At 34.4% G+C, this 27,987-nt stretch overlaps 2 protein-coding genes across 7 annotated transcripts in view; one reads left to right on the forward strand and one right to left on the reverse strand.

The window, feature by feature from the left end:
• The window catches only part of LOC149910915 (uncharacterized), a 68,251-nt gene that overhangs the window by 30,857 nt on the left and 9,407 nt on the right, over positions 1-27,987 (reverse strand). For 3 of the 4 annotated variants that reach the window (XM_090120479.1, XM_090120471.1, XM_090120463.1), the window contains exons 2-5: positions 10,075-10,181; positions 7,078-7,195; positions 6,324-6,460; positions 5,043-5,144 (exon numbers count right to left, since the gene is read on the reverse strand). In XM_090120479.1, coding sequence (XP_089976605.1) covers positions 5,043-5,144; positions 6,324-6,460; positions 7,078-7,195; positions 10,075-10,181 — 464 coding nt within the window. Of the gene's footprint in view, positions 1-5,042; positions 5,145-6,323; positions 6,461-7,077; positions 7,196-10,074; positions 10,182-10,264; positions 10,424-27,987 lie in introns of those variants that run through there. The other variant, XM_090120487.1, reaches the window with a different exon arrangement.
• On the forward strand, positions 11,057-27,963 carry LOC149910917 (glutamine synthetase 2, cytoplasmic-like). 3 transcript variants are annotated; one of them, XM_090120508.1, is made up of 8 exons: positions 18,131-18,223; positions 19,056-19,098; positions 20,639-20,836; positions 23,758-23,919; positions 24,259-24,472; positions 24,931-25,188; positions 26,225-26,364; positions 27,429-27,963. In XM_090120508.1, exons 2-8 carry the CDS (start codon positions 19,068-19,070, stop codon positions 27,575-27,577), a joined length of 1,152 nt encoding a protein of 383 aa, XP_089976634.1. In that variant the 5' UTR covers positions 18,131-18,223; positions 19,056-19,067; the 3' UTR covers positions 27,578-27,963. The 3 variants fall into 3 exon arrangements, with proteins under 3 accessions (XP_089976627.1, XP_089976622.1, XP_089976634.1); XM_090120501.1 differs by lacking the exons at positions 18,131-18,223; positions 27,429-27,963 and adding an exon at positions 11,057-11,077 and having other exon boundaries at positions 26,225-26,698; XM_090120496.1 differs by lacking the exons at positions 18,131-18,223; positions 27,429-27,963 and adding an exon at positions 17,121-17,143 and having other exon boundaries at positions 26,225-26,698.

Raw genomic sequence — 27,987 nt, forward strand, 5'->3', positions numbered from 1 at the left:
TGCTTACAATTGGAACAAATTAATGAAGTAAGTTGGTTTTATTTTAAATTTGATGATAATTGTATTATAGACGATGTTTGATTTGTACCCCTGTTTTAAGTACATAACGAATGTGTAAGATTTTTTAATTTATATCATAAATAATCTTTTCAGAAATCCGGAATCCAGAAGGAAAATAAACCCACTGATTGTTCACAATGTGAATCCACTCCTTCGTAAGTACCTTTATTCAGTCAAAAATGTATGTTATCAAAGCTCTACTGGTTTTATCGCACGATTCCATTTTTAGCAAAAACCAACAAAGTGCAAAGAAATAAAAAATCATGGTGAACTTAGTGGAAGTATGGTGGACATAATATGGAACAGGAGCTCATTGGAGTAGTATTATATTTAAAAAAAATACGAAATAATTTCAAGAATTACATTTCTTAGAAGGTGGTAGATAATAAGTATGTTGTATAAAGAATTTGATGTTGATATTTATTTCATTTATACTTACTACACTTGTGCGGGAAATTGCTTAGTAATAAAACAGGTTTATATTCATATTTACATAGTAATGTGAGTTTTCATTTCGAAAAATTTTGTGTAAGTATATTAAATTGAGTTCCTGGGTGATCTGGAAACACAATTGGGCCCGGAAGATGGCGCTGCAGTCACTCCTCCTAATGACATGAACCGATTTGGATGAATATTTGTGTGCACATTTCATTTTTGTGGGATGATTGGTTGATTCGCTTTCACATTAGCTAATATTATGTATTTTTGTTGTTAGAAAGTAAACTTAATTTAATGTTTATAATACATTATTATTAGTATAAATAAGCCAGTGTTCGTCTCACATTGCTGTACCTGCCTACCTACCCTACCAGGGCCTAACTTTGTTCTGGCTATTTTATTTTGATTATTTGTAATGAATAATTACAATTATAATAGAGTGCAAAAAATAAATACATGCGTCAATATATTTTGTGTTTTTTTTAAACAATTTTTTTATTTAAAAAAATATCATTCCGACCGCGGCTTTGCCCGCGTGGAATTAGATTATATCGTGAATCCTGTCTTATCCCACAGAAGTGTTCAGTTCGGATAAAAAGTATCCTATGTGTAAATCCAGGCAATTAGCTATATTTTATCAAAATTGGTAATGTAGTCTTGACGTGATTAAGTAACAACTAACAAAAAAATATACAAATTAACATCCAAAGTTTCGCATCAGTTTTACTGTATTTGTGATATCTTCCACTCTTGACTTTGACTGAGAAGAATTAGGGTTTATAACTTCTTTCAGAAATATTACCTTTCATTTCTGGGCATGACGTAATATCTACGTCAGCATCAAATTCTATCTAAATCCATTCAGTAGTCCGCGTTATTGAGTACCATTTCATTTTTTCAGAGTAACAATATTTTTTGTTATTTTAAAGATTATTTATAACCTGTATTATTTTGTAATAAAGTAAACATTACGAAATAATAATAATTATTAATAATGTCTAAGTAGTTGTTAAAAAGATGATTATTTGTTTATAAGCAAGAAAATAAAACCAATAAATCAACAATTAAATATATGTATAAGAATATTATAACTGTATGACGACTCCATACATGTTTGTCCCGAGTCGGCCAGCGGCAGCGCGGCGAGTTTGCAAGAATGACTTCGCGCACACCCGCGTTCGCGATAGCGAGCTATTAGACTCCGCCCGCCAAGCAGTAGATTTTTTTTTGTGTATCGTCTTAATGATTATTCGTTACTAGAAAGCTACATAATTAGGACAGTCCGTAGGAGTGAAATTGGCTATATTTTATTTCGTTTTTACCCTGGGTGAGCCAGGACGAGCGGCTAGTAGTTAATAATTACAATTCTACGAAACAGTGTTTCAAAAGTGCTTGTAGAAGAAGTCTAATTGAATAAATAAATGTTTGAGTTTTGAGTTTGAGTGAAGAAAACATCGTTATACATGCTGAAGAATCGACATGTGACATCTGCCAAGTGCCAACCTGCGCCTGCGCCTTGGCGTCCGTGTCCCAGCAATGGAAACATAATGGGGCGATGATGAATGAACACCGACATCATTAAGAAACATCCCATAAATTATGCCATATGTGAGTCAAGGGCCAAACTTCAATAAAATATACCAGTATCTTATAGGTACTATAATATATCCCCTAGACTAGTTGTGCCGCAATTATTTCTATAGCATCAGCATCATTCATTCATTTATTCATTCATTCATTCATTCATATGTCAAACTAGATGGCACCAAGTAGGTACTTCGTATAGCTGTGCGCATTCTTTAATAATTCTGCTAACCGAAATTCTAAGGCGCGGGACATATACAAGCGGCGCGGCGCGCCGCGGGCGCGCTGCCGGCGTGCATCGGGTGCGCTATTGGCATTTTGTATGAAATAATTTTGTAAAGGCGCAACCTTGGCGCAACCTTGGCACAACCGTGGCGTGCCGTCTCGACGCCTGTCCAAAATTCTTTCATACAAAATGTATAAGAAGGACGTGGTGCAAAACAGATTCAAGAGGTGCGCTTATGGCACGCCCGCGCCCGCGCCGCTTGTGTTTGACCCGCGCCGCTTGTGTTTGACCCGCGCCGCTTGTGTTTGACCCGCGCCTTAGAGACCCAATTCCCAAAAATTCTAGCCAACAGTGATTAAGATATAATCATCTAAAGAGATACACAAATATTTGAACCCAACTCATATACCGGTTGACGTACCGTATTTGACGACGCGGTTGGCGCAGTGGTAAAGTAACTGCCTACTGAGCCGACCGTCCCGGGTTCGATCCCCGGTCAGGGCAAATATTTGTGTGATGAACTCAATTATTTGTTCTTGGGTCTGGGTGTTATTATCTATATATGTATTTATTAAATATTATATTTATCGTCGCCTAGTACCCACAACACAAGCCTTAATTGAGCTTACTGTGGGACTAGGTCGATTTGTGTAATAATGTCCTGTAATATTTATTTATTTATTTATTTATTTATACCTATGGGATGAAGTTTTCGGCGCGAAAGTGAGATCAATAACGACAACTTAACGTATTACATAATATATTTTCATTTTTTTATAAATCCCTAATCATGCGAATTCTTCTAATGCCTAGCTGTAGACTTAATAATTTATTAAAAAAAAATCTGCCGCTATTGCATAACTATCGGATTATTAGGCTCCATATACATGTACAGTTTCCAGGCACACTACGAAGCCTAGGTAACTAAAAATCAATACGAGCCCAATGCCGTATCCCAGGCACTGAATATGCGCACTAAATAAACGTTGAGTTAGCTGCAGTCTGTCCAATTCCCAGAATATATTTTAATATGAATTCGCCATAGCAACAAACCGATCAATACTGGGATCGTAATGGCGAACTGCTATTTCATTGGTTGATATAGGAATATTTGCAAACTCTATCTCTTTTTAACCTGCTTTCAACAACAATATTGCTTATGCGTCGATCTTTCCTTACACAGCTTTTTGGCACCAATTCCAGTAAATTAGATGCGAAACTCATTTTGAAATAAATTATTAAAATTGTTTAAATCTTAATATATATAAATCTCGTGTCACAATGTTTGTCTTCAATGGACTCCTAAACCACTTAACCGATAATAATAAAATTCGCACACCATGTGCAGTTCGATCCAACTTGAGAGGTAGGATAGTTTAAACATGTAGGTACCACGGGCGAAGCCGGGGCGGACCGCTAGTTGTTTATATAATTCACAGAAAGTAAATATTTATGTAACCAGAAAGTTCCACAGAAATAGCAAGCCTAAAGAGAAGGAAATTTCCAATAAAAAGGCTCATCTCCCGGCACTCGGCCTCCATTTTCTATAATTTCAATTTGACGCTGAAAATAGGGTTCCGCACTGACGCGTCACCGCTTAACCGAGAGTGCAATAGAATTTTTTTAAAGTGAAACTTCTTCGCGCGTTGAGAGTAAAATTTCAAGGTCGAGTCATGGCAATACCACTACGTCATGGGGAAAGGAGACGATTCTGGTATCTTTGAATCTTGCCTAAGAAGTTCCACTTTTTTTACTTATCGCCTTTCGAATCCAATGACCTATCGTTCATATTTTTCAGAGACTCAAAACGATTTCTGTGCAGGAAACCAATTTTCGAGTTGAGTATCTTTCTGCTGATGAAAGATTCTTTATAGTTTCGGAGGCAATTCGTTTCAAACAAACAAGCAATAAGGTCTTCCTCTTTTTAATATTTGTCTACTAGCTGATTCGCGTAACTTTTCTAATTACAAAAGGTTATTATTTCACAATTTTATAACATTTTTCATTAGCAATCTTAATGGTTGTAGCGTGATGATGTATAGCCGTTCTCAAATAGACAATGTTTTAATTAAAACCTTAGTTGAAAAACTGCTCAAAACAATTTATTGAAACAAAGAAACATATTTATATTATATCAATAATCTACATTAAACACGTCAACATATGATTTTGGGCCGGTTTCTGAATTCAGTCTTGTCGTTAAGAACATCTCAAACCATTCTGAAATGCTACTAAAATATATTTTTATACGTGACATAAGCTTTCTCGAACCTTAATCAAATCAATTTTCAATTCAGAAACTGGCCTTAAGTCGGGGGTTCGAATCCAGGTGAACGTGCAAGCAATACATTGAGAATCGAAAAAGTTCAACGACATGTGACATCTGCCCGCACTTGGCCAGCGTGGTGGATTATGGCCTGTACCAAGAAGCTTATATCTAATGCACTGGAGATTGCACTATGACCATTAACTTGTGACAAGAAAATATGACGTTTAATGACGCCTGTTTGATTTTTTATCCCTTTCGCACCAACTTGAAGTTAGGTGTGAAAGGGATAAAAAAACATACAGGCGTCATTAAACGTCATATTTTCTTGTTACAAGTTAATGGTTAGTGCAATCTCCAGTGTATTAGATATAAGCTTCTTGGCCTGTACCCTCATAGGAGATCCGTGTGCCAGCAGCGGGAACATAAACAATGATATAATGATAAGGATGATTGATTGAAACTTACCGGATCTGGCACTTTGCAAGCTTTGATGGAAGTGCGTATAGTCCTGAGCAGCGTCTTGAGGTTCAATAGTCTCGTCATTGTGGGTGAGTGATTTGGTGAGAACTGTTAACAAAATCATTCGATAAATACACTTATTTTTCAATAGAATATTATATATCAATAACATAGCTATCCGCCCGTGGTATTTAAAACTGAACTAATATAACAAAAATACCGCTAGAACCATATATAAGCTTAGATTTTATCCATTAAAAAAATGCATAAAATCTAAGATTATATAGATACTAGCTGCGCTCCGCGGTTTCACCCGCGTGGCTCTGCTTCTGTTGGTCTTAACGTAATGATATATATGTATATGCTCTATAGCCTCGATAAATGGGCTATCTAACACCGAAAGAATTTTTCAAATCGGACCAGTAGTTCCTCAGATTAGCGCGTTCAAACAAACCAACTCTTCAGCTTTATAATATTAGTATAGATTAGGGCAATAGGGCCCGCATGCGGGATGCTAGAGATTCCTGAAATTCATGCCACAGGGCAACCGTTTTTATTAGTCGATACGGAACGCTAGCCAGATGCTAGAGATTTCTTTCTTCAGTCTTTCTAGTCAAATAATTGATCATGATAGATCTTGATATTTTAACTAAATGACTGTGTACAGTATAAAAACACAAAGACAATCGTTTAAAGGCAATATCAATTTAAAAAAAAGATATTTGGAATCCAGCAATTTTATAGTTATAGTGAACGCGTGATCGTAGCTTCGAGGGGCCCTGGATTCTACTAAATATACAACGAAGTCTGACGTGGACGTGAAGTGACTAGTTATACCTATAGAAAATCGATCAGCGAAACAGATTTATAATTCATTCCCCACACAAGACACATCACTTTTTTATTACAAACGATTATTGTTATTATTAAAGCCTCTTGAAATATTGTTACACGAAATGATTTGATTGTTATTATTAAGGCCTCTTGAAATATTGTTACACGAAATGATCTGATTGTTATTATTAAAGCCTCTTGAAATATTGTTACACGAAATGATTTGATTGTTATTATTAATGCCTCTTGAAATATTGTTACACGAAATGATCTGATTGTTATTATTAAAGCCTCTTCAAATATTGTTACACGAAATGATCTGTCAAAAATGGCAAAACACCCTTATTTTTTCATTAAATGATACCTTAACAACACTTTATAATCTGGAGAGCAAAATTAGTTACACAAAATGATTAATCAAAAGTGGCAAAAATCCAATAAACAGACACTCACCAGATATTCTTGTTGCTGTATCGAGAACGTCGTCTCACTCGGGTCGATGTTGGGCCCGGCGGGCGGGTTTGGTCGCTGCGAGCTGTGAAGACAACCTGGCGCTCTTTCCACCATGTGCACCACCTTCCCCTCCACCTCTATAGCGACAATATTACACCGTTGAGTAACTCGCGCTTGAATAATTTAGCGGATCGATAAGAATTGTCCCCTACGAACGTGGATATAAAGCTTTTTCCCATTTATGTGCACGTTTTCCACTTTTCTACTGCTCCAAGCGATGGAGGAATCGTGAGGGAACCGGCATGATTAAGAGGTCTTACCTCTAAACTTTGTGGTTTATGAATTAAATCCTCATAGGGTCACTTTATCCTTGCAGTGGGAATAAATATGGTCTAGCTACTAGATGTACCCACGACGTTCTTTCAGGCATGCGTAGATGAAAAAAAATCAAATCAAATTGTGGCCTATATGTTGTCGAAGATTAATAGCTATTTTGTTCATCAAAATCTGACCATTAGTTTTATTGTGTAATCCAGCAGACAGAAATAATTTCTTTTTCCTTGCGTTACTTTTATTAAAACTGGTATGTATAGGCGTATAGCAAGGTGTATATATGTAGTTGTTATTCAATGTTGGCAAAGATGGATATGTTGACATAACTGTTGTTTTAATGCTAGTTTAAGCATATTTTTTTATAATACTATAAAACTTATTGTGATCTGAAAACTTAACATCACGTAACAATAATACTTACTGTAATCGGCGACTCGTTTTTCATCTTGTAAAACTCTGCCGCAGAATATCAACCGTTGCATGTCCACTTCTATACCCATAAGCTCCCGGATTTTTTCTTTGAGTTCCAGTACTGTGCTCTACAATATAAATATTTGTAAGTATCTTATATACATAGATGTTTAATATAGTCCATGATAACATTGCAGCACTAATCGACTTTGGTAGTTTGAGTAATTGGAAACAAAAAATTAACATTTAATATTTTTAGGGCCGATTTTTCAATGCTTGGATAAAACTTATCTGTTCAATAAAGTATTACACGATAATATTAAAATGTCACGTAAACTGTCAAATACGGGCAATTAGAATACGTTTTTAAAATGGTAGTTTTATACATTATTCGACGAATAAGTTTTATCCAAGCATTGAAAAATCGGCCCTTATTCAAACAGCATTTCCAAAAGATAGCCACTTTGGAAAATAAGTTAAATAACTCATGAAATTTGTAAACCCACAGTGACATTTTTATACACAAAACTGATTTCAACTATTTATTAAATCAATATTAAAAATAGAAATGCAATCATATCAAGGACTATATGTATTATCACATATTGCACTTAATAAAATCTTAATAATTCAAATGACTTAATAAAAAAATGTATATCAGCAGCGCAAAATAAAAAATTACTAGGCGTGTCCACACAGAGCGAGCAGACCTAGAGGGTATTTACTATTTACCACACAACAAAAACGGTATTATCCAGTTTACACATAGGAGCCATAAAACAAGAAAGTCACTTTTTCCACTGTTCCCTAGCCATCCGTATGAGCAACATTGCCTCTCAAGGCTGCTCACTCTGTGAGGACCCACCCACTCAAAAATTGATAATATTGCAAAGCTCATATAAAAACTCTTATGGGAGCACCCAAATACATTTGCACTGCATTAAACTTCTATAGTTTCACGAAACAATTGCAATGCTTCTTCAAATATTATTCAATATTAAAATATTTTTATTATATTTTAGTACCAACTGTGCCACATGGGCAAAAGCTAGCTTATGTATCAAACTGATACTTATTGACACCACAGCCAAGTTTTATCAAAATCTGTTCTGTAGTTTTCCGGTGAAAGGGACACAAACATACCTACATCCATCAAGACAGTCAATATTAGACTAAAACCATTATTTTTAACCTGATTACCCACACAGCAGATTTTATTTTATACTCATATATTATTCATATAATTAATTTTATTTTTTCAATAAAAAAATGTACTTTTTATCATTAACACTGCTTTGCTTTCCTCCCGGTGCCTTTTAAATGGTTTATTATTTATGTACATATTATAGAATAGATTCAAAAAATCAAAGATACTTTCTTAATTTGTTAGCATTCAGCTTCTTATACCTAAGTATCATTCATATAAAGTATTGAATTTTGTTTATTTAAAAAAAAAAACAAACTATAGTCCTTTTCATTTAGGATGATTCCTGTGACACTTCATCGTGTTCCGAATTACGTATTTTATGTTTAAAAAGTCAAAATAATGTTAGTGCATAATATTTTTATTTTATGGCGGCATTATTACCAAAAATATAAAAATGAAACATCTTAAGCTTATAAATAAAAAACAGTATTGTTTAGTTTAATATAATGAAAAATAAAATAAAATAATACAAAAATATAATACCTACGCAATTCGTGTACATGAAATGGATCGTTGAAAAATCATAGAGTTGGAAAATCATATAATCGGCGCCCATCTTGTGATCGTTTGTCAATCGAGTCAATCGTCTGTACGAGTGCGTCAGCCTTGTATACAAGTTGCATTTTTATATTGATACTTTACGTGGTATTCTGTTATTTTTACTAATTGTTATTGTTGACTTTTTGTTGCTGTTGTTTGCTAAGTTTCCTTAGTTAATTGTTGGCGAAATGCCGAAAAAACTAATTTTGGTACTTTATTCAAATCGATTTCATTTCCATATAGAATATTATCGATTATCGGAAACAATTGATACGATTTCAGTAACCGACATCTCTACACGTGTCAAAAATCGATGTGTCACAGAAATCATCTTAGGTGGAAAGGACTATAATAATTATTAATATTGTAAAAAGCAATTGACATTCTCTATCGTCAATATTATATGCACACAGTTTATCTCATTTGAAAAGTATGTAATTTTGTTTTGGTAACAATGATAAAGAATGTGCAATAACCATTTACATATCATGAACAAAAAAAAGATAAATCAGTAGAAAATATATATGCCAAAGCAGTAGAAAGAACAAAATGAATAAATAGCAAAGCAATCAATAGCAACAGCACCTTAACCTAGTCACAGCAATTCTCTTTTGCTAGCTCTAAATCTTATTTTTCAATGTGTATTTTATATATATTTATGAATAGATTATTATTTGTTACTATAAATACATTTTTATTTAATTATGAATATTTATTACTTATAACTGCTGATTTTATCTGGTATAGTTGGAAATGAAAAAATATATTTATATAAAAAAACAGGAGATATCTTTCATATTATGTATAAAATTTATATTTTGATTTTATATAAATAATCATTTGCAATATAACTTAAATGTTATATTTTAGAACATTCGCAAGGCAGCCAGATGAGCAGCTCAGATATGTTTGAAATAAAAGGAGTGCTCCTGACAAAATAAAAATATCTTTTTAAATATAACTAATCGAATAATTTAAATTTTATGCGGTTCAAATGCTTTCCTTGTGGCTATGCATGATACTTTTTACTTTTACATGACACCTTTGTTTGACCCTTTCACTGTACTGTACTATAGACATTTTAATTTGTATAATTTATACCAAAAAATAATAATTACTTTAAAAATACATATTATAATGACAATCGCATACATTTTTAGAAATAATCACATATCTCAAACAAAAAATTGACATAATCTTATTTGGTTATTCCTATCATAACCTATAAGTAAAAACTATATAAAAACTATAAATACTTACATGTTTGTGTACTTCCATTGGATGGTCCCTGGAATCCAGGGTTTTGATGGTAAAGTGCATCATATCCGCCATACTACTTGTGCCAGCGACTTGCGAGTCCGGCGGTACTACAACAAAATGGAGTCACTTAAAATGAGTCACATACGGAATCGCGACGTAAATTCACTATGCAATCGGTATATACACTTACACTAATAAATTTTAAATAAAAAATTAACAAAAACTATGTAACTCGACTGTTTTAACACGTTCATCGAAGAAAAAATTACTCATCAGCTGAATCGAAACCTCAAATCTTGGGTCGGCTGACGGAACGAAAACTCGGTATGGCCATCGCTAGTCACGTTGCTACTCCCTTTGAGCCAACCGGTAAATCGAATACATTCGTGAATCGATACCCACGCCCCCGCAATACACCGCAAGGATTATGGAGATATCTCATCAGTTTAATCTTATCAGACAAAATGGTGGATTATAAAATAATTATGTTTGATTATTTGGAGAGAAATAACGTTGAACTAGGTAGATTGCATGAAGATAATATAAAAGGAAATTCACTTTGAACATGAACATCTGCTATATGAATATCAAATTGTTATATGAGCCTGTGAACATTTTTTATTAAATATTTTTGTATAAATAAGAACAAAGCATTAAATAATTTATTTTCATTAATATTTTACCACCCGTTTTAATTTTGAATTCTAGACACGGGCAAGTTTCGACGTAAGGGCGAAAAATGGATAAAAGATTTTAAAATTATCATTAAAAATTCGATTGATTTAACAATTAACTTTTTTAATTTTTATAATATATTAATATTAAAAATTTTATCGCTATATTGTCAATCGATAAATGTTTTTATCGCCATTAACACCCTATGGCAATGTGACAGGATGTCAAAGTGACACTAAAATTGTAGCCGTCATTGTCAATGACTACAACGCTTGTCGCTACCGTTACGTAAAGCGCGGGAAGTTTCGAAGTAAGCGGCACTTATTTTGTGAGTATATATTTTAATTTTTTGTTTGGCCAGTGGAGTTTAGTTTTGTATATTAGTTTATAATAATTGTAAGTATATATTTTGTTTATGTTCTATAGTCAGTGTTTATATTGAAATAAGTTTTTCATATTTCGTTTTTTATATATAAAGTATGTATAAAAGCATTCGGACAGATTGTTCCGTTTGTACAATCCAAACTATTCGTATAGGAGCTACCGACGTTGACAAGTGAGAATTTTAGTATAGTTGGTTCTTTGATATTTCGGTTAGAGTCCGGGCTGTCTGGCTGGTCGCAGTGGTTGCGTTTAGTAGTGCGCATCTTATCTGCACAGGATAATTTCCTTAATTTTAAGTCATTTTTTAACGCGTAATTTTTAATATTTTGCCTTTAGATACATCCATCAGACATAGTTTTTTTATTGCAAGACGTTTTTTTCGTTGTTAAATAGGTGCCAGACGCAATTTTTTATTTCGTTTTTATAAAAAATTCAAATTATTTTAGAATGTCTGTAAATTTCATATTATGTTCTTCAAACATAATATAATCTAAAATTAATTAGCCAGACGCTAATTCGATTGTTAAGTATTAAATAATGTGTATAAATAAAAAAAAGTAATGAAGCATGCAGCTCATCAGCTAGTGTATTTTAATAATGCGACAGGAAATAATTGCAAGAATACAATATTATTTACACTTGCTCTTATAAATAAAAGCTAAAATGAAAAAAAAAACCATAAAAGTGAAAAATAAAATATTAAAGTTACCATACATTGAAAATAGAATAAAATCTATATCAATGAAGGTTAAACAATTACATTGTTAAACTTAAAAAGCCATCTTCATAATCATCATCATCATCACACACCACACACGACACACACACGTGAACACACATACACTCGCATGTTTAAGTTTGTATTGAATTTAACAAAAGTAGTTAGCATGAATTTATATAGCTATTATACTAGCGGTCCGCCCCGGCTTCGCCCGTGGTACCTACATGTTTAAACTATCCTATCTCTCAAGTTGGATCGAACTGCACATGGTGTGCGAATTTTATTATAATCGGTTAAGTGGTTTAGGAGTCCATTGAGGACAAACATTATGACACGAGATTTATGTATATATATTAAGATTAATGAATTAATATTGTTATCATCATCACTACATGGTATAAAACAAAGTCGCTTTCTCTGTCCCTTTAAATCTTTGAAACTACCTACGCAACGGATTTTGATGCGGTTTTTTTAATAGATAGAGTGATTCAAGAGGAAGGTTTATATGTATAATAACACCCATTAAATAGTGGAAAAGTACTGTTATTTTTGAGGTTTCTAATGTGATGTCGTAAATAATTACATTTTTTCCACATACAGTGCAAACGCAGGCTGAACCCTACGAGTTTTATCAAAATAATGTACTAACTATAATAGTACACATTGAAAAGGTCTACAGAAAAGTCCGTGATGATATATGTCTATCTCTTATGGATAACCCACAATAACTTTTTTTTGTCATTTACTTTTTACGACAAATAATAATGGCTAATTTTCGAAGCGATTTTAACCAATAGGTACAGCATTAATCCTTAACCAATTAAAGACCTTGAATACATTGTTCATTTAATATAGATCTATATGGCCCTTTACACCGTATGATTTAAGTGAATATTTTCGAAGATATTACAGATTTAAAAATTGCGGGACGTAGCGTTTGCGGCGGTACCGGCCGGCCGCCCGGCTATATATTTTATACCCGTGCGAAGCCGGAGCGGGCATTAACGTTCACAGTTTTTCTGTAGTGTATTTAGTATCAGCATTGCACCCGTGCGAAGCCAGGGCCAGGCGGGGCGCTAGTTAGTTATAAAAAAAATTGTTTTGTATAGAAGATTGTTGATGTACCCTAATAGTTTATTTTTTAGCCTAAGGAATAAAATGTACCAATGGAAGGTACTTGTTCCCACAACACAGGGAATCCTAGAGTAGGAACAATTCAATTTTTATGCATCGTATATTTTCGAAAAAAAAAAGTTATTTTTTATTGTTATTTAATTTTCGCGGCCGACCCTTTCTATCTCTCTTGCACTTTAAACTATCTCTCCATATACACAATCATCAAATTGTTATACTTACCTACTTTCACTACGTTTTTATTTGTACATATTTAATACTTAACAATCGAATTAGCGTCTGGCTAATTAATTTTAGATTATATTATGTTTGAAGAACATAATATGAAATTTACAGACATACTAAAATAATTTGAATTTTTTATAAAAACGAAATAAAACATTGCGTCTGGCACCTATTTAACAACGAAAAAAACGTCTTGCAATAAAAAAATTATGTCTGATGGATCTATCTAAAGGCAAAATATTAAAAATTACGCGTTAAAAAATGACTTAAAATTAAGGAAATTATCCTGTACAGATAAGATGCGCACTACTAAACGCAACCACTGCGACCAGCCAGACAGCCCGGACTCTAACCGAAATAGCAAGAGGAACAGTATATCAAAGAACCAACTATACTAAAATGACTTTTTTTTTAACGTTAATAGCTCCCGTACCATATAACAAATACAAAAAACACAAATTTTCTTATTGAGACTTGAGAGTAGTTAGGTATACCAAAAAAAGCGGCGTTTTAGAAGGGAAGAATTGGATGATGAAAAGAATCAATTTTTACTGAAAACAAAGTCGCTTTCTCTGTTCCTATGTCCCTAATTCCCTATCTTTAAAACTACGCAACGGATTTTGATGTGGTTTTTTTTAATAGATATTAGATAGAGTGATTAAAGAGGAAGTTTTTAGGGCGTTTGTCCACTACAAGGAATTTTACGGTCCGGCATTCCGATTTTTTACGGTCCGGTATGGCACGCAATTAATCTAAATACTAGCTTGTGCACTATACGTAATTTTACTGTCCGACATTTTACTTTTCCCTATTCCGGATGGTTTTTTGAGTTTACGAGTCGCTGTAGGTATAATTGTTTTCGAGTGCCCACTTGCTTGGATTTTACTCTTTTTATTGCATATGCCAATTGAAAGCAAGCTCTTGTTTTACTTTCTTTTAGCTGGCAATGAGATTTGAGAAGTTGGTATTGTTATTTTTTATTGTTTATGTTATGTTATGTTGGTATTGGTATTGTTATTATTATTATCTAAGTAAGTGTTGGTAAGTTAAAGTTCAAGTGGGAATAGCTTTAACTCCTCGTCACCGATTAAAAAATAAATAAGTGAAACACGCATTTTAAATCTCTTACGAAACTTTACTTTTTATTATAACGAAGTAATATAATATTTCACCTTCTATATTTTTACTCGTTTCTTGTAAAATGCAAAAACAATCATTTATGATAGCATTATACCGCCATACTTCCTTGAACACACTGATCCGAGTAAAGACGGACAGGTGCACAAGCAATTCATCGGTTTTTTCATGCCACACCGGACCGTAAAAAATCGGAATGCCGGACAGTAAAATTCCTTGTAGTGCACAAGCGCCCTTAGTGTATAATTTATTATGTTTTAGACAAAGTGGGCGGAAAACTAGTGACTTATAATTTATTTTATTTTATTTAATAAGGTCATCCAACACCTGTCACAGTAATACAGCTAAGGTACATGTTACAATTAAAAATATAAGCAGAAAAGTTCTACACAAGATAGTGGGTGTGAATATGAAGATACAAAATCCTATCGTTATCGTTGTAATATATTCTTCATGTTCAGCGAACAAGAACAATGAGGTCAACCGTCAATGTCTACCTTTATTAAAACTTTGTGACTTAAATGCGCACCATACTGGGAAAATGGTATCAGGAAAAGTATCGCCGAATAACTTTTTTTTAATGTTTTTAACTACTTTAACTTTTAGATATTTTCGATTTTTCGACATGTATATTTTATGCATGTGAGCTAACATAACGTCCACGAATTCATGAAATTTTTAGTGCGGCTTCTCTTTGATCTCCAGGATTAGATTCATATATTTATGGGTGTTAGCTATCAACTTCATTTGGTTTATTTTTTGTGTGGTGTCTCTCGATGTTAGCTAGAAGGGCTTCTACATCTTAACGCGAACGTGTGGGTGAACGGAAGGTAGTACATGCGCAAGGGCGTCCCCCCTTGACGGGGATCACGAACCTCAGCTTGGGCTGTTGCTTGTGTGGAGGAAGCCGGAAGGGCCCTAGTCGGTCGGGCGCTCACCCGGGTGGGCGCAGGAACGCGGAACAAGGGATCTCGTCTTCGCAGGCGAAGACGGTGTACGCTTTCTGCTGAGCTTTGTGAGCTGTCGCGGTTTGCTCGTTGGGATTCAATCGCCGAGTCTAGCCGTGTCTCGGCCGCCTACGACGAGTGTGATCGGGTTACGCATTGTACGCGATGGCATTTGTCACCAATGGGTTCGGCTGGGATTTAGCCTTGTCAAAGTAGCGTTTAGACGCCTGCTTCATCTATTGGGCAATAGTGGGAGTTCTACGTCCCTATGCAGGTCCACATTACGCACGAATCAGGGCGCTCCAGTCGCTATTCTCATGAACCTCGACTGAATCGGCTTGTGTATGGAGCTGGGAGCGCAATGCACGAAAACTACACTAGCATAAGTGAGTATGGGAGAACCACAGTTTTGTAAAGTGTCATCTTACTTCTAAGGGACATTTGACTACGTTTGTTGATAAGGTAATAGATGCAGCTCATAACAAAGCCAGCTTTCTTGATGTGGGCGTTGAACTACATTTGGTATTGATAATTTACCATTATTATTGATTATTTTTATACGTAACATATACCTGTGTAACATCCCTTACGTATTTAAATAATATATTATATGGAAAAGAGCATATAGCGAGCATACGTGTCAGAAGTGAAACTTCTTTGGCAAGATTAAAAGATACCAAAATCGTCGCCTTACTCCATGACGGTATTTTCATGACGCGACGTTGAAATTTTACTCTCAGCACATCTAAAGAAGTTTCACTGCAAAAACCTCGATGGATAAACAAGCTCAATAATGCCGACTGAAATAGGTTTAAAGAAGAGGTTGATCTTGGAGATCAAAGATGCAGATATCTCATTAAAATGTATGCAATTCTTGTTCTGCATATTTATCCAAGATCTGGATTAATGGGGCGGACAAACCCCGCAAATCTATTAAAATAGGTATATGAAAATTATATTTTGAAAACATTCCACAATGTACTTTTTACCACAAGATTACTTCACAAACAGAAAAAAGCAAGAAGAATATAAATCTTTGTTCATCTTTATCGCCCACAATATGTTCCAGAGAAGTGTGGAGTCTCCACAGTGAAGACACATAGGCGCTTCCGATAAATGTTCTAGAAATAAACATCTACAATTGAAGGTAGCTGGTAAATATAATGGACAATTTATATTGAATTAAAATCACAAAGTAAGACCATAATATATACCCTATAGACCATAATTATAGTTCTCTGTTAGCGTCACTATTTATACTAGATGAACTCAAAGGTTTATCCTGTGTTGAACATTCCGATCCTGGGATGGAGGGAATTCCTTACTCCTTTCTATCACATCTTTCTGAAAATTTCTGGAATTGTGAAATAAAAATAATCCGCTATTGCAAACAATTTTTTTGTAAGAGCGGACAAGCGTATTATTGGTTCGCCCCAAAATAAAATTTCCTTCAAATGATTTTAAACGCGGATGGAATCTTGGATATGTTATTGATACATAGCTGTACGTTTATATACGTGTTCGTGAATTTGTGTATGTGTGTGTGTGGACAATTTGCATTTTATATTCTCCTATGAAACAAAACAAAGCCCACTATTTGTCTACTTTAATGATTGTATACAGAATAAAACATCTGTTCTATTCTCACCCTACAAAAGAACTGACATTGTACAAGAAAAAATAACGTCATGGAAACCCGTTAACACGTTTAGTTAATGTTTCTAAACCTTAAATAGATTCTTTACTCGGCCAAACCCCGTAAATGTTTAAAATAGACTTTGTTCATTTTTCGAACGCAATAGTTTACATCGTCTAGTGATCGTGGTCGTAGATTTTTATCAAGAAGGTAAATATAAAGCAAATTTTAATTTGTAGGAATATTGAACCTATTTTATCTATCCACTAGCTTACCTAACTTACTCTTGTCACTATTGTCTACAATTATTGCATTTGCTTATCTGTAAGTTAAAATGGCACAAATTGTATGAAGATTTAGTGGCGGTTTCATTAATTTAATATTAAAAACATATAGAAAGTTTAAAGTCCAAGGTTGAAAATTGAAATCTTTAGACATCACTCATTAGATATACTAGATTTATTTATTTTTTTCCCCAAATTTACTTACATTATAAAACATTTTGTGAATCATTACAAGTAGGTAATTTATATATACTCAAACTAAGTGTAATAGACGTATAAATATTGACTTATAACGATACGGGCGCTATTTTGTGTACGGAAAAATAATCATTAGTTTTATCACCTAAGATTGGATCTGTACTTAGTTAATGACAACAATTTGTTAATGACATATTATTACGACTATTTCCTCCACGCCAAAACAAAATACGGTAATAACGAAAAACAAAATCCATATTATAGAATTATGGGCTACTTATTCTATACTGTTACCATACTATTAAAATATAATATTAATATAGATATCTAATACAAATCTGATTAAAAAAAATAGGTTATATACATGCGAACCGCTTGCAAATAATAAAACTTGTTATTCCAATAAAAATATCGTCATATTTCGGTAAACAATTTAAATTACTGCGCAAAATTAATGCGCCTTTGTCGTTGCTATCGGGTAAAATATTTAAATAACAACATCTATACCGCATGACAACAGATCAGATTTTTATACCTCCAAGTATCAAATAAATACTATAAAAAAACAACAACGCCGTAGAACAACCCTCCTTAATATCCAATTAATGCACTAACATACTCACACATAATATACACACCAATAAAAAACTTATTATAATTAGAAAATGTCTTATTTTCCATTACGCAAGCGCATCGTGCTTCGTATTGGTGGCTTCTTATAACAACAAAACAAATATAATTTACACCAGTCAATCTTGAGCCAGCGCGGATATTGGTCGTGTATTTTAAGACATCCGTGACGCTACAGGTAATGAACATTGTATTGTTATTAACTTGAAAATTAATAGAAAAAAAATCTTTTATAGTTTAAGCATCGCGACAATTGTTTTTTTTTTTTTATTATTTATGAATAGTGTAGTTTTATTCTGTTATTTTTGAGTGTATTTTTCAACATTTCTTTGGTTTATAACGCGTGAACGTTATCAGAATACCGCCTAGAATTAATATTTATTTTACTGGTAAAAATAAAAAATATATTTTGAATTATTTATAAACTACAATCTATAAAATATTTTTGTATCTGTAGATACTTGTTTAAAAAACTAAAATAAATTCAGTGATATTTTCGCATTTTTTTTAAAACGTAATTAAAACCTGTTTCATTAGAATCATATTGCGATTAAATTTGATATATTGATTTATGCGCCTGACTATTCAAAAAGAGACACGGTGTTTTTTTCCTTATTGTAATTTATCAATTAATATTCCAAAATAACATTGAATATGGATGTAAGCTATGCGAACGCTAACTCATAACAAAACATGGACCAAGTTGCAAACTAATAAGTAATAAATAATATCTAGCTAAACTTTCAGGCAAGTTTGTAGCTGTGTAGTGATTTAATTAACTTTCAAAGTTTGCACAGAGATAAGCTTGAACATTGAACAATATAATCATTGAGAAATAATTACATATTGTTATCTAAACACTAAATTGCCTACACGTCGTGTTGGAGCTTCCTATAATCTTTCTTCCAATAATATTGATTGCACTGCTTTACAACATTTTTTTTTAGTTTTTTGTTTATTATTTACTGCATTTAATTGTGCTATTATTCATTTATTTAATTATTTTATAGATTGCCGCAATCATGTCAGACACCACACAAGTGCCGATTGAACGTGAGTATAATAAATTCGTTTATTAGTGAGTTCGTACAAAATGTGTAAAAGCGAAATTAAGTCATAACTCCGATATCTTAGTATTATCTACGCTTTGCTCTGGCTACAATAAACAATTCTTAGTTACACAGTCATTTAATATTAGCGCAGGTACTAGCGTAATGTTTACCATAAAATTGGTGACCAGTTTTCTAAGGAATTTTGTTATTAACAATCCTTTAAAATATATAGAGGATCTTGCAAAATATACCTACTTAGAATGGCTTTTCATATTTCCGGGATGTTAATACATGTTACTATGAATAACTTCGTTACACTTAATCGCAAATGATGAGAAATAAATTACATTATCCACCTACCTACCATTAGCGATCTTACGTACATATTATATCCCGACAAATTTAGTATATTAGTCTAGAAGTTCTTCTGACTATTTGAAAATATATCATGATCAACTTGATGAGGGTTTAAGAATGTTTACAAAATGTGAGTGAGAGAAAGTGAAAATATAATTCGTCTCTTTACCCCAGGAGTACTTAGTTAAATAATAAATATTCAACTATAAGTCCATAAAAAATATCAAAATTCCTGTCAGTTAATCTAACTATAACCCGAGGTTAGACCAAGTGCAAGTAAACAAATTAAATTCAAAGTTTCTATTGTTTTATCCCTTTTTTTCTAATGAAAAGCGTTCGATATATAATGCAAAAAAAAAAAAACAACTATATGCCACGATAAGACAGGATATCGAATATAATATGAAAATGTAATTGTAAATATTCCATATAGATAAATATCGAATATCATCTATTAGAATTACCAGGTCAGCCTTGCTATAAATACTGAAGCATGTATGAACCGAAAGCCACAAGAATTTAATTTCAGTTTGCGGTTGAATGAAAATCCTGCATTAACCAGTGTATGTTATTGATTTATTTTATCTACCAATGTGTATAAGCCTCAAATTTTTTATGGCAGATATTTACTGGTCCTTCATCTAGAAATTGATTCTACGTAGAGAAAAAATTAAAAGTTCAGTTCTTTATTTTTCTTTCTTGCATTTTTTTTACTTTTTCCTACCCCAATTTTTAATCTGGAACTTACCAAATTGAGTATAAAGTTTGTCTCTAGATATATTGTGCCATAATAAGTGTCAGTTATTTCATTAAATTCATTGATAACACATTTTGTTTTATCTTTGAAGTTAAATGCGCACGATTATCATAATAATAAGATGACTAAAACCAAAATAATTTCGGAAATGAAAATAATATCTTAGTATTATCATTTATTTCATCATCGTTGTTTATGAAAGTATTTTTATATCATTGTATTGCAATAATATATTACATAATACCGTAATTATTTGTTTTTAACAAATAATTTATGCACGAGCCATTGATAAACTTTACTAGGCTCGAACGTAATTTGAGTTTACTGATCTTTTGAAAGCTATTTAAATTAAAACTTTTGGTACAATTGAACAAATGAGCGTAGCAACTTCAGAAAGGACATTTATTCGACAGATATTCTATTACAGATAATCCCAAAATACTTTCCGGACCAGTTCTAACGAACTCTCCGAATGCCTTTCTCTCCAAGACTCTTCTGAACCGGTACCATGACCTGCCCATTCCGCACGAGAAAATAATAGCCACCTACATTTGGATTGATGGCACAGGAGAAAACTTAAGATGCAAGGATCGAACACTCAACTTCATACCCAGACATCCGAAAGGTACGTTTTAACTTCTGTGGTAAAGGGTAGTAGTATCTTATGACGATTCCAAACTTCTTGAAAAAGTCCAATTGAGAAAATAAATCTTTCTACGTTCCATTTGCAAGATATCTCCTTTTTATTAGGGGAAAATAAAAGTATTTTCGTAAACTGTCTTGGACGTTGATCCATTACATTATGAGTGTTTCTTCGAATAGCTTATATTCCATGATAAGGGGTCATTAAGGCTAACGTCACGTAAAATGTATTAAGCATTAAACAAAGAGGGGTGCGGCTTCTTGCTAATTAAAGTGTACGGTTTCCATTCTAGTCGATTTGTTGGCAATATACAAATTGCTTTACTTCAACGGGTGTTTATGACTTCATTATTTTCTGGAGTTCTAAATGATACCAAGTTTCTTGAAATGTATTTTTAATGTAATCTTTTATATGGTGTGTTTGTATTTTTTGTAGAGGATAGGTAAGGATTACTTATATGTATTGACAAATTAAATATAGGTGCCTGAATAATAAAATAGTTTTTCATTACCTATAGTTATATCTGATTGTTACAAAATTTCGTAAATTTCGTTTATTATACGTACCGTTCTGAGCGTACAACGTGACATTATCTAGAAAAAACATACCTGCCCGTAAAAAGTGGGCAATAAAACGAGAAATAACATTGTTTGCAAGGGTTTTCTATACATTGCCATGATGTCGCTGATAAGGCGACGCTAGCGTTTGGCAATATTGTCGTAGTTTAATTATCGAGCGATAGAATCTATTTTTGAAAACATGTGGGTGAGATTTACGAAAATAACGTCATGTTACGAGCTATAATTGACGTGAAGCCCTTACGAATAGGTACGTTGGTAAATATCACTAACGACATGTTTTGTTCAATAATTGGAGTGGATGACGAGGACCGTTGCGCTAATGGGGCAGGGGATCTTTTTCTACTGACTCAAGCCAAGCAAGGGGCATAAAAACTATACAAGTCTTGGAGTAGGACACTTGGTTTTGAGCAGTTATAAAAGATTTTTTATTTTACATTTCACAAAATTAAAATAATAATATCATAAAGATTTAATTAAAGGATTAAGTCTGTGTGTTTGTTGGTTACGATTTAAATCAAAAACTACATGTTATTTTTATACGGAGTCACCTCGGTCGATTCTAAATCAGGTAAAAACTACATTCCGTTTTTTTATTTTATTAACTACTACTCATATACGCCTTGATATCTATCCATGCAAACCCCAATTTTAACATGAACCAGATTTATTGTGTTCGTTGTAGACCCTAAAGGAAGGGGACCGACCCTTGTACCTAAATTAGTATGGTCGAAAATTATTAGGGAATCATATTATGAAAATTGTTTTTAATTTGATAAAATTAATAATTATGAACACGTTCATTGTTTTGTTTGAGGTAGTTAAAACTGCTACATCTTCTTCTTTATACAGTAGCACCTCGTTAAGTCGAACCTCGATAAGTCAAAAACCTCCAAATCTCGAAAAAATGTCTTGTTCCCTTCCCTTCAAACCCGAAAACCTCCGTAACTTGAAATCTTGGCCCTCTGTTAGTCGAAATAATCACCGAGTCCCTCCAAGCCATTTTGGTACATAATTTCACTCTATAACTCGAAAAATTAAATTTGACCTCTGTATCTCGAACATGGCAACATTATATTTTACAATCTTTATAACTTGATCATTTGGACTTAAACAACTTGCCGACAGTGCTATAATTGTTTCTTAGAAAACATTTTAGGAGTATACGATAATAAATTTATGACTCACGTAAACACGTGTTTGCATTAAGTAGGTATCTGATGACGAAATTATCGATTCAGTAGCTCAGAAAACCGATACTAATGATTAAGATGACATAGAAGACGTGAATAGTACATGCGCTCCATGCGTTTCCACTTTCCATCAAAGAGGCAAGAACCGCATTGAATACCTTACGAAATTTTATAGAGCAAACCAGTATCTCTGAAGAAGAAGAATTTTCTGTTCTTTATAGATTAGACAATGCTAGAGAACAACCAAATTATCTAAAGCAAAAAAAATAGTGACTTTTTTAATGCCATATTTTTTATTTTAAAATGATTTGAAATAATGTTGATTTATAATAAATAAAAATATGTTTGTCACCTCTGCAAGTTGAATTTTAATGTTCTTTACCTCTCTAACTCAAAATTTATAAGAATAAACCTCAAACTCTATATGTCGAATCAAAATCCGCCTAAGTCGAAATCCTCCATAAGTTGAAAACTCTATAACTCGAATTTTTTGGCGTCTCCCTTGATATTCGACTTATAGAGGTGCTACTGTATATAAAAATGAATCGCAAAATGTGTTGGTAAGCGCATAACTCGAGAACAGCTGAACCGATTTCGCTAATCCTTTTTTTAATAATATTCCTTGAAGTATGAGGATGGTTCTTATGGAGAGAAAATGTTAACACGTACCACGGGCGAAGCCGGGGCGGACCGCTAGTTCTAAAATAAATTCAAATCATATAAAAAGGTTTTATAGTAGAAGCTAAAACCTTTTAGTACAAACCACAGGTACAAACCTTTAATTTCCTGCGTATACCTACTAAAATTATCTTATCTCTTATTATTATAGTTATCCATGCATCGTATTATATGTAATACGATGCATGGATAACAATGAATTCCCAAGGCGCAGCAAATGCAATATCGTTGATACATAATATAAATTGCATCCAGATTGATTCTAAGCACGTAATAAATCTTCCTCTGTTGCTTTTATAACGAGTTAATCAATTATTCAAAGCATAATATAATTATAATCTTAACTAATTTGTATATCTAGCTATGTCTTCATTTAAATCCTAATATCCTACCTATGCCTCAACAGAGTGTAAAAACCAATCACAGAGATACATATCTATTTAAATACTTCCAGAACTACCAGTATGGAACTTCGACGGTAGCTCCACGGGCCAAGCTGACAGGAAGAACGCGGACACCAATCTCATACCACAGGCCATCTACAAGGATCCCTTCAGACGCGGCAACCACATCCTTGTGATGTGCGACACCTACAAATACAATATGGAACCAGCAGGTATTGATCCTGGCTAATTATATACAAATATACCTAGAATTCCAGACGAATCTATTCCAATAACTTCACCTTCAACCTCAGCTAATGAGACGATCGATTCAGCTCAAAAATAGAATCAGCAGACTAAAGCCTACGTAACTATTAACTATTAAACCAATCATAGACGAATTTAATATCTAATATTAATCAAGAGCGAAAATATTCATTCCAAACTTTGAAGTGACTTTCACATTGGAATCAATACTTAATTTTTATCGCTTATAAACCCAAATAGAAATAATTAAAACTGTAACATCCAGCAAACCAAACAATTAAAGATTAATTTAAATCTTTTTCAAGACACAAACCACCGCGTGAAATGCCAAGAAGCGTACGACAAGTGCAAGGACGAGGAGCCGTGGTTCGGCGTGGAGCAGGAGTACATTCTGCTGGACGCCGACCTGCGGCCGTTCGGCTGGCCGCCCGGCGGCTGCCCGCCCCCGCAGGGACCCTACTACTGCGGCGTCGGCGCTAACAAGGTCTTCGCCAGGGACCTTATACAGGCGCATTATTTGTAAGTAACCCGTAATACAAATAACTGTTGCTGGTCACAATTGGCGGCAGAGGGCCGTCGACCGGGCTCAGTGGCGTGCATTGGAAGAGGCCTTCGTCCAGCAGTGGACGAACAAAGGCCGGTAATGATGATGATGATGATGAATACAAATAAAAACATATTCCATCAAGGACGACGACTCAAATTTAATTTACTAAGTGAAAGTTGTTCGATCGAACACGATGCAAATGCGCAGGAATAAAAGGATGACTATTTAAATCACACTGAATGTTGTGACACTATAACTTTCAGTTCTTCTAGCAGTGAATGGAAATATGATGAGAGTCGAAATGTTTTAACATAGTTTTTGTTATAAATACACAAAAAGACAAGTCTGTAGTTATGGCTAATGAGAATACTGTTCTATACATAAATATTAAATTTCAACCTTCAAATAATTCGTAATCTTTTTCCAACAGATGTTGCCTATACGCCGGAGTTCCGATATCGGGAACGAACGCAGAAGCGATGCCCTCCCAGTGGGAGTTCCAAGTGGGTCCCTCCGTGGGAGTCTCAGCCGCTGACGACCTCTGGATCGCGCGTTTCATCCTCCACCGCTTAGCTGAAGAGTTCGGAGTCATTGTAACCTTTGACCCGAAACCAGTGCAGGACTGGAGCGGCTCGGGCGCACACATGAACTTCTCTACCAAAACCATGCGAGCTGATAATGGTATTGTGTAAGTATTTTCAGTTATTTGTACATTAAGCCTCAAATCTATGTTGTGAATTATCTATACTAATATTATAAAGAGGAAAGGTTTTTATGTATGTATGTATGTATGGTTTTCACGCATAAACTACTGGACCGATTTTGATGAAATTTGGCACAGATAATATTTAGACCCTTAGAAAGAACATAGGCTACCTTTTATTGCAAATATGAACCACGGGCGAAGCCGGGGCGGACCGCTAGTTATTTATATATAGAGTACCTATTAGAGAACATGTTCCAATAACAAATGGAGAAAAACAATATTTTTATGTCAGGGAAGTGGCCGACTACGATTTCGCCTGCTCGTAAGCGAAGATTATAGGCTCTTTCTAGGCAGACGTGCATCCAAGTAGACCACATCGCCGCTTTCCATCAGGTGGAATTGTGGTCAAACGTCTGCCTATTGATTCTATAAAAAGAATCGAAACTGCATCAAAGTATACCAACCATTCTTCGGAATTACTGTTTTCAATACAGTAGTGATATATTCGTACTTCGTAGTGATTTAAAGTATTAATATTTTAATATTAGCAGTCCGGTCCGGCTTCGCCCGTGGTATCTATTTACGTTTTCTCTCCATAAGAACCATCCTCGTACTTCAAGGAATATAATAAAAAAATAATTATCGAAATCGGTCCACCCGTTCACGCGTGATGCCGTGACCAAGGAAAACGGTTTTAATTTTAAAATCTATAGATTACAGATTCAAATTTAGTTTTTTAAGTACCGAATAAGAAATTAACTAGGTAACGCAAATAATTTCCTATGATTTACTAGCTTTCCGCTCGCGGCTTCGCCCGCGTTTTCAAAGAAAAACCCGCATAGTTCCCGTTCCCGAGGGATTTCCGGGATAAAACCTATCCTATCTCTCAAGTTGGATCGAACTGCACATGGTGTGCGAATTGTATTATAATCGGTTTAGTGGTTTAGGAGTCCATTGAGGACAAACATTGTGACACGAGATTTATATATATGTATTAAGATTTACATTATGTTCGAAGTGAGATCGAGAAGGCGATCGACAAGCTGTCGAAGGTGCACATGAAGCACATCAAGGTGTACGACCCGCGCGGCGGCAAGGACAACGAGCGCCGCCTCACCGGCCTGCACGAGACTGCCAGTATTAACGACTTCAGCGCTGGTAAGTGAGATCGAGAAGGCGATCGACAAGCTGTCGAAGGTGCACATGAAGCACATCAAGGTGTACGACCCGCGCGGCGGCAAGGACAACGAGCGCCGCCTCACCGGCCTGCACGAGACTGCCAGTATTAACGACTTCAGCGCTGGTAAGTGAGATCGAGAAGGCGATCGACAAGCTGTCGAAGGTGCACATGAAGCACATCAAGGTGTACGACCCGCGCGGCGGCAAGGACAACGAGCGCCGCCTCACCGGCCTGCACGAGACTGCCAGTATTAACGACTTCAGCGCTGGTAAGTGAGATCGAGAAGGCGATCGACAAGCTGTCGAAGGTGCACATGAAGCACATCAAGGTGTACGACCCGCGCGGCGGCAAGGACAACGAGCGCCGCCTCACCGGCCTGCACGAGACTGCCAGTATTAACGACTTCAGCGCTGGTAAGTGAGATCGAGAAGGCGATCGACAGCCCATAAAATAATATGATTGTATTGCTATACCTGCATAGGGTTGCTAATATGTATGTGAAAATGTATTGGTATACAATAAATGATTTGAATTTGAATATATTATGCTCTCAATGCTGGGACACGGGTCACCTATGAGGGTTCAGGCCATAATCCACCACGCTTGCTAAATGCGGGTCGGCAGATGTCATATATCACATTTTGATTCTTCGACATGCCGCTTTCCTGACGATGTTTTCCCCCAACCTTTTCGAGTAAAGATATCTGCATATAAATTAAAAAATCAATATATTGCTTGCAAGCTCAACCATTATCGGAACTACCAATTTTTATTTTTACTGTCCTATCGTTAAGGCAATACATAAAATCTATTGCAAAATCAGCCTGTCTAAATCAAGATTAATCGACCCGACTTTTCGTTTTACTGTGTTACATATAATCGATAGAAAAACTGCCCTATCTACATCAAGATAAACTCTTCAACTTTAAACCTGTGGTAAATGTTAAAAATATGTACCTATGACGTTTCAAAAGTGCTTCTAGAAGAAGTCTAATTGAACAAATAAATGTTTGAGTTTGAACCCAAAATCTTTCACTTCCAGGCGTAGCAAACCGCAGCTGCAGTATAAGAATACCGCGTAACGTGGCCACAGAGAAGAAGGGCTACTTCGAGGACCGCCGCCCGGCCTCCAACTGCGACCCTTACGCTGTCGTCAACGTGCTGCTCAGGACTTGCGTTTTGGACGAATGAAGAGTTAAATACTCGAGAAGAAAAGCCTTTTTTATAATAATATATATATCACGTGTTGAACGAAGTCCAATACTAACGAAAAAAAAGCCATTTTCATATGTTAAGTACGAAAGAAGCAAAGGCTTTTTATAATATAATATGTATATTTATTATTTACCAGTCCGTACTGAGTAGAAAATTTGTTTTTTAAAGCTTTCCTTACTGAATACATATTTTCGGTCGAGAAATAATTAATTTTTGAGTAAGTACCTATATGATTTATGGCAAGCGTATATTGTATGTAGGTATCCACAATATGATTAAATGCCATCTGTTTTGTACAGATGAAATTGCGCTAAATAATTAAATATATTTTGTAATATTATTGTCCAGTTATCAAACTTTTATATATACAGTAGCACCTCTTTAAG

The sequence above is a fragment of the Colias eurytheme genome, chromosome 1, assembly GCF_061535395.1.
Source record: "Colias eurytheme isolate Ceu_HAF_F1 chromosome 1, ilColEury1 Martin Lab GWU primary, whole genome shotgun sequence".
Lineage (NCBI taxonomy): Eukaryota > Metazoa > Arthropoda > Insecta > Lepidoptera > Pieridae > Colias > Colias eurytheme.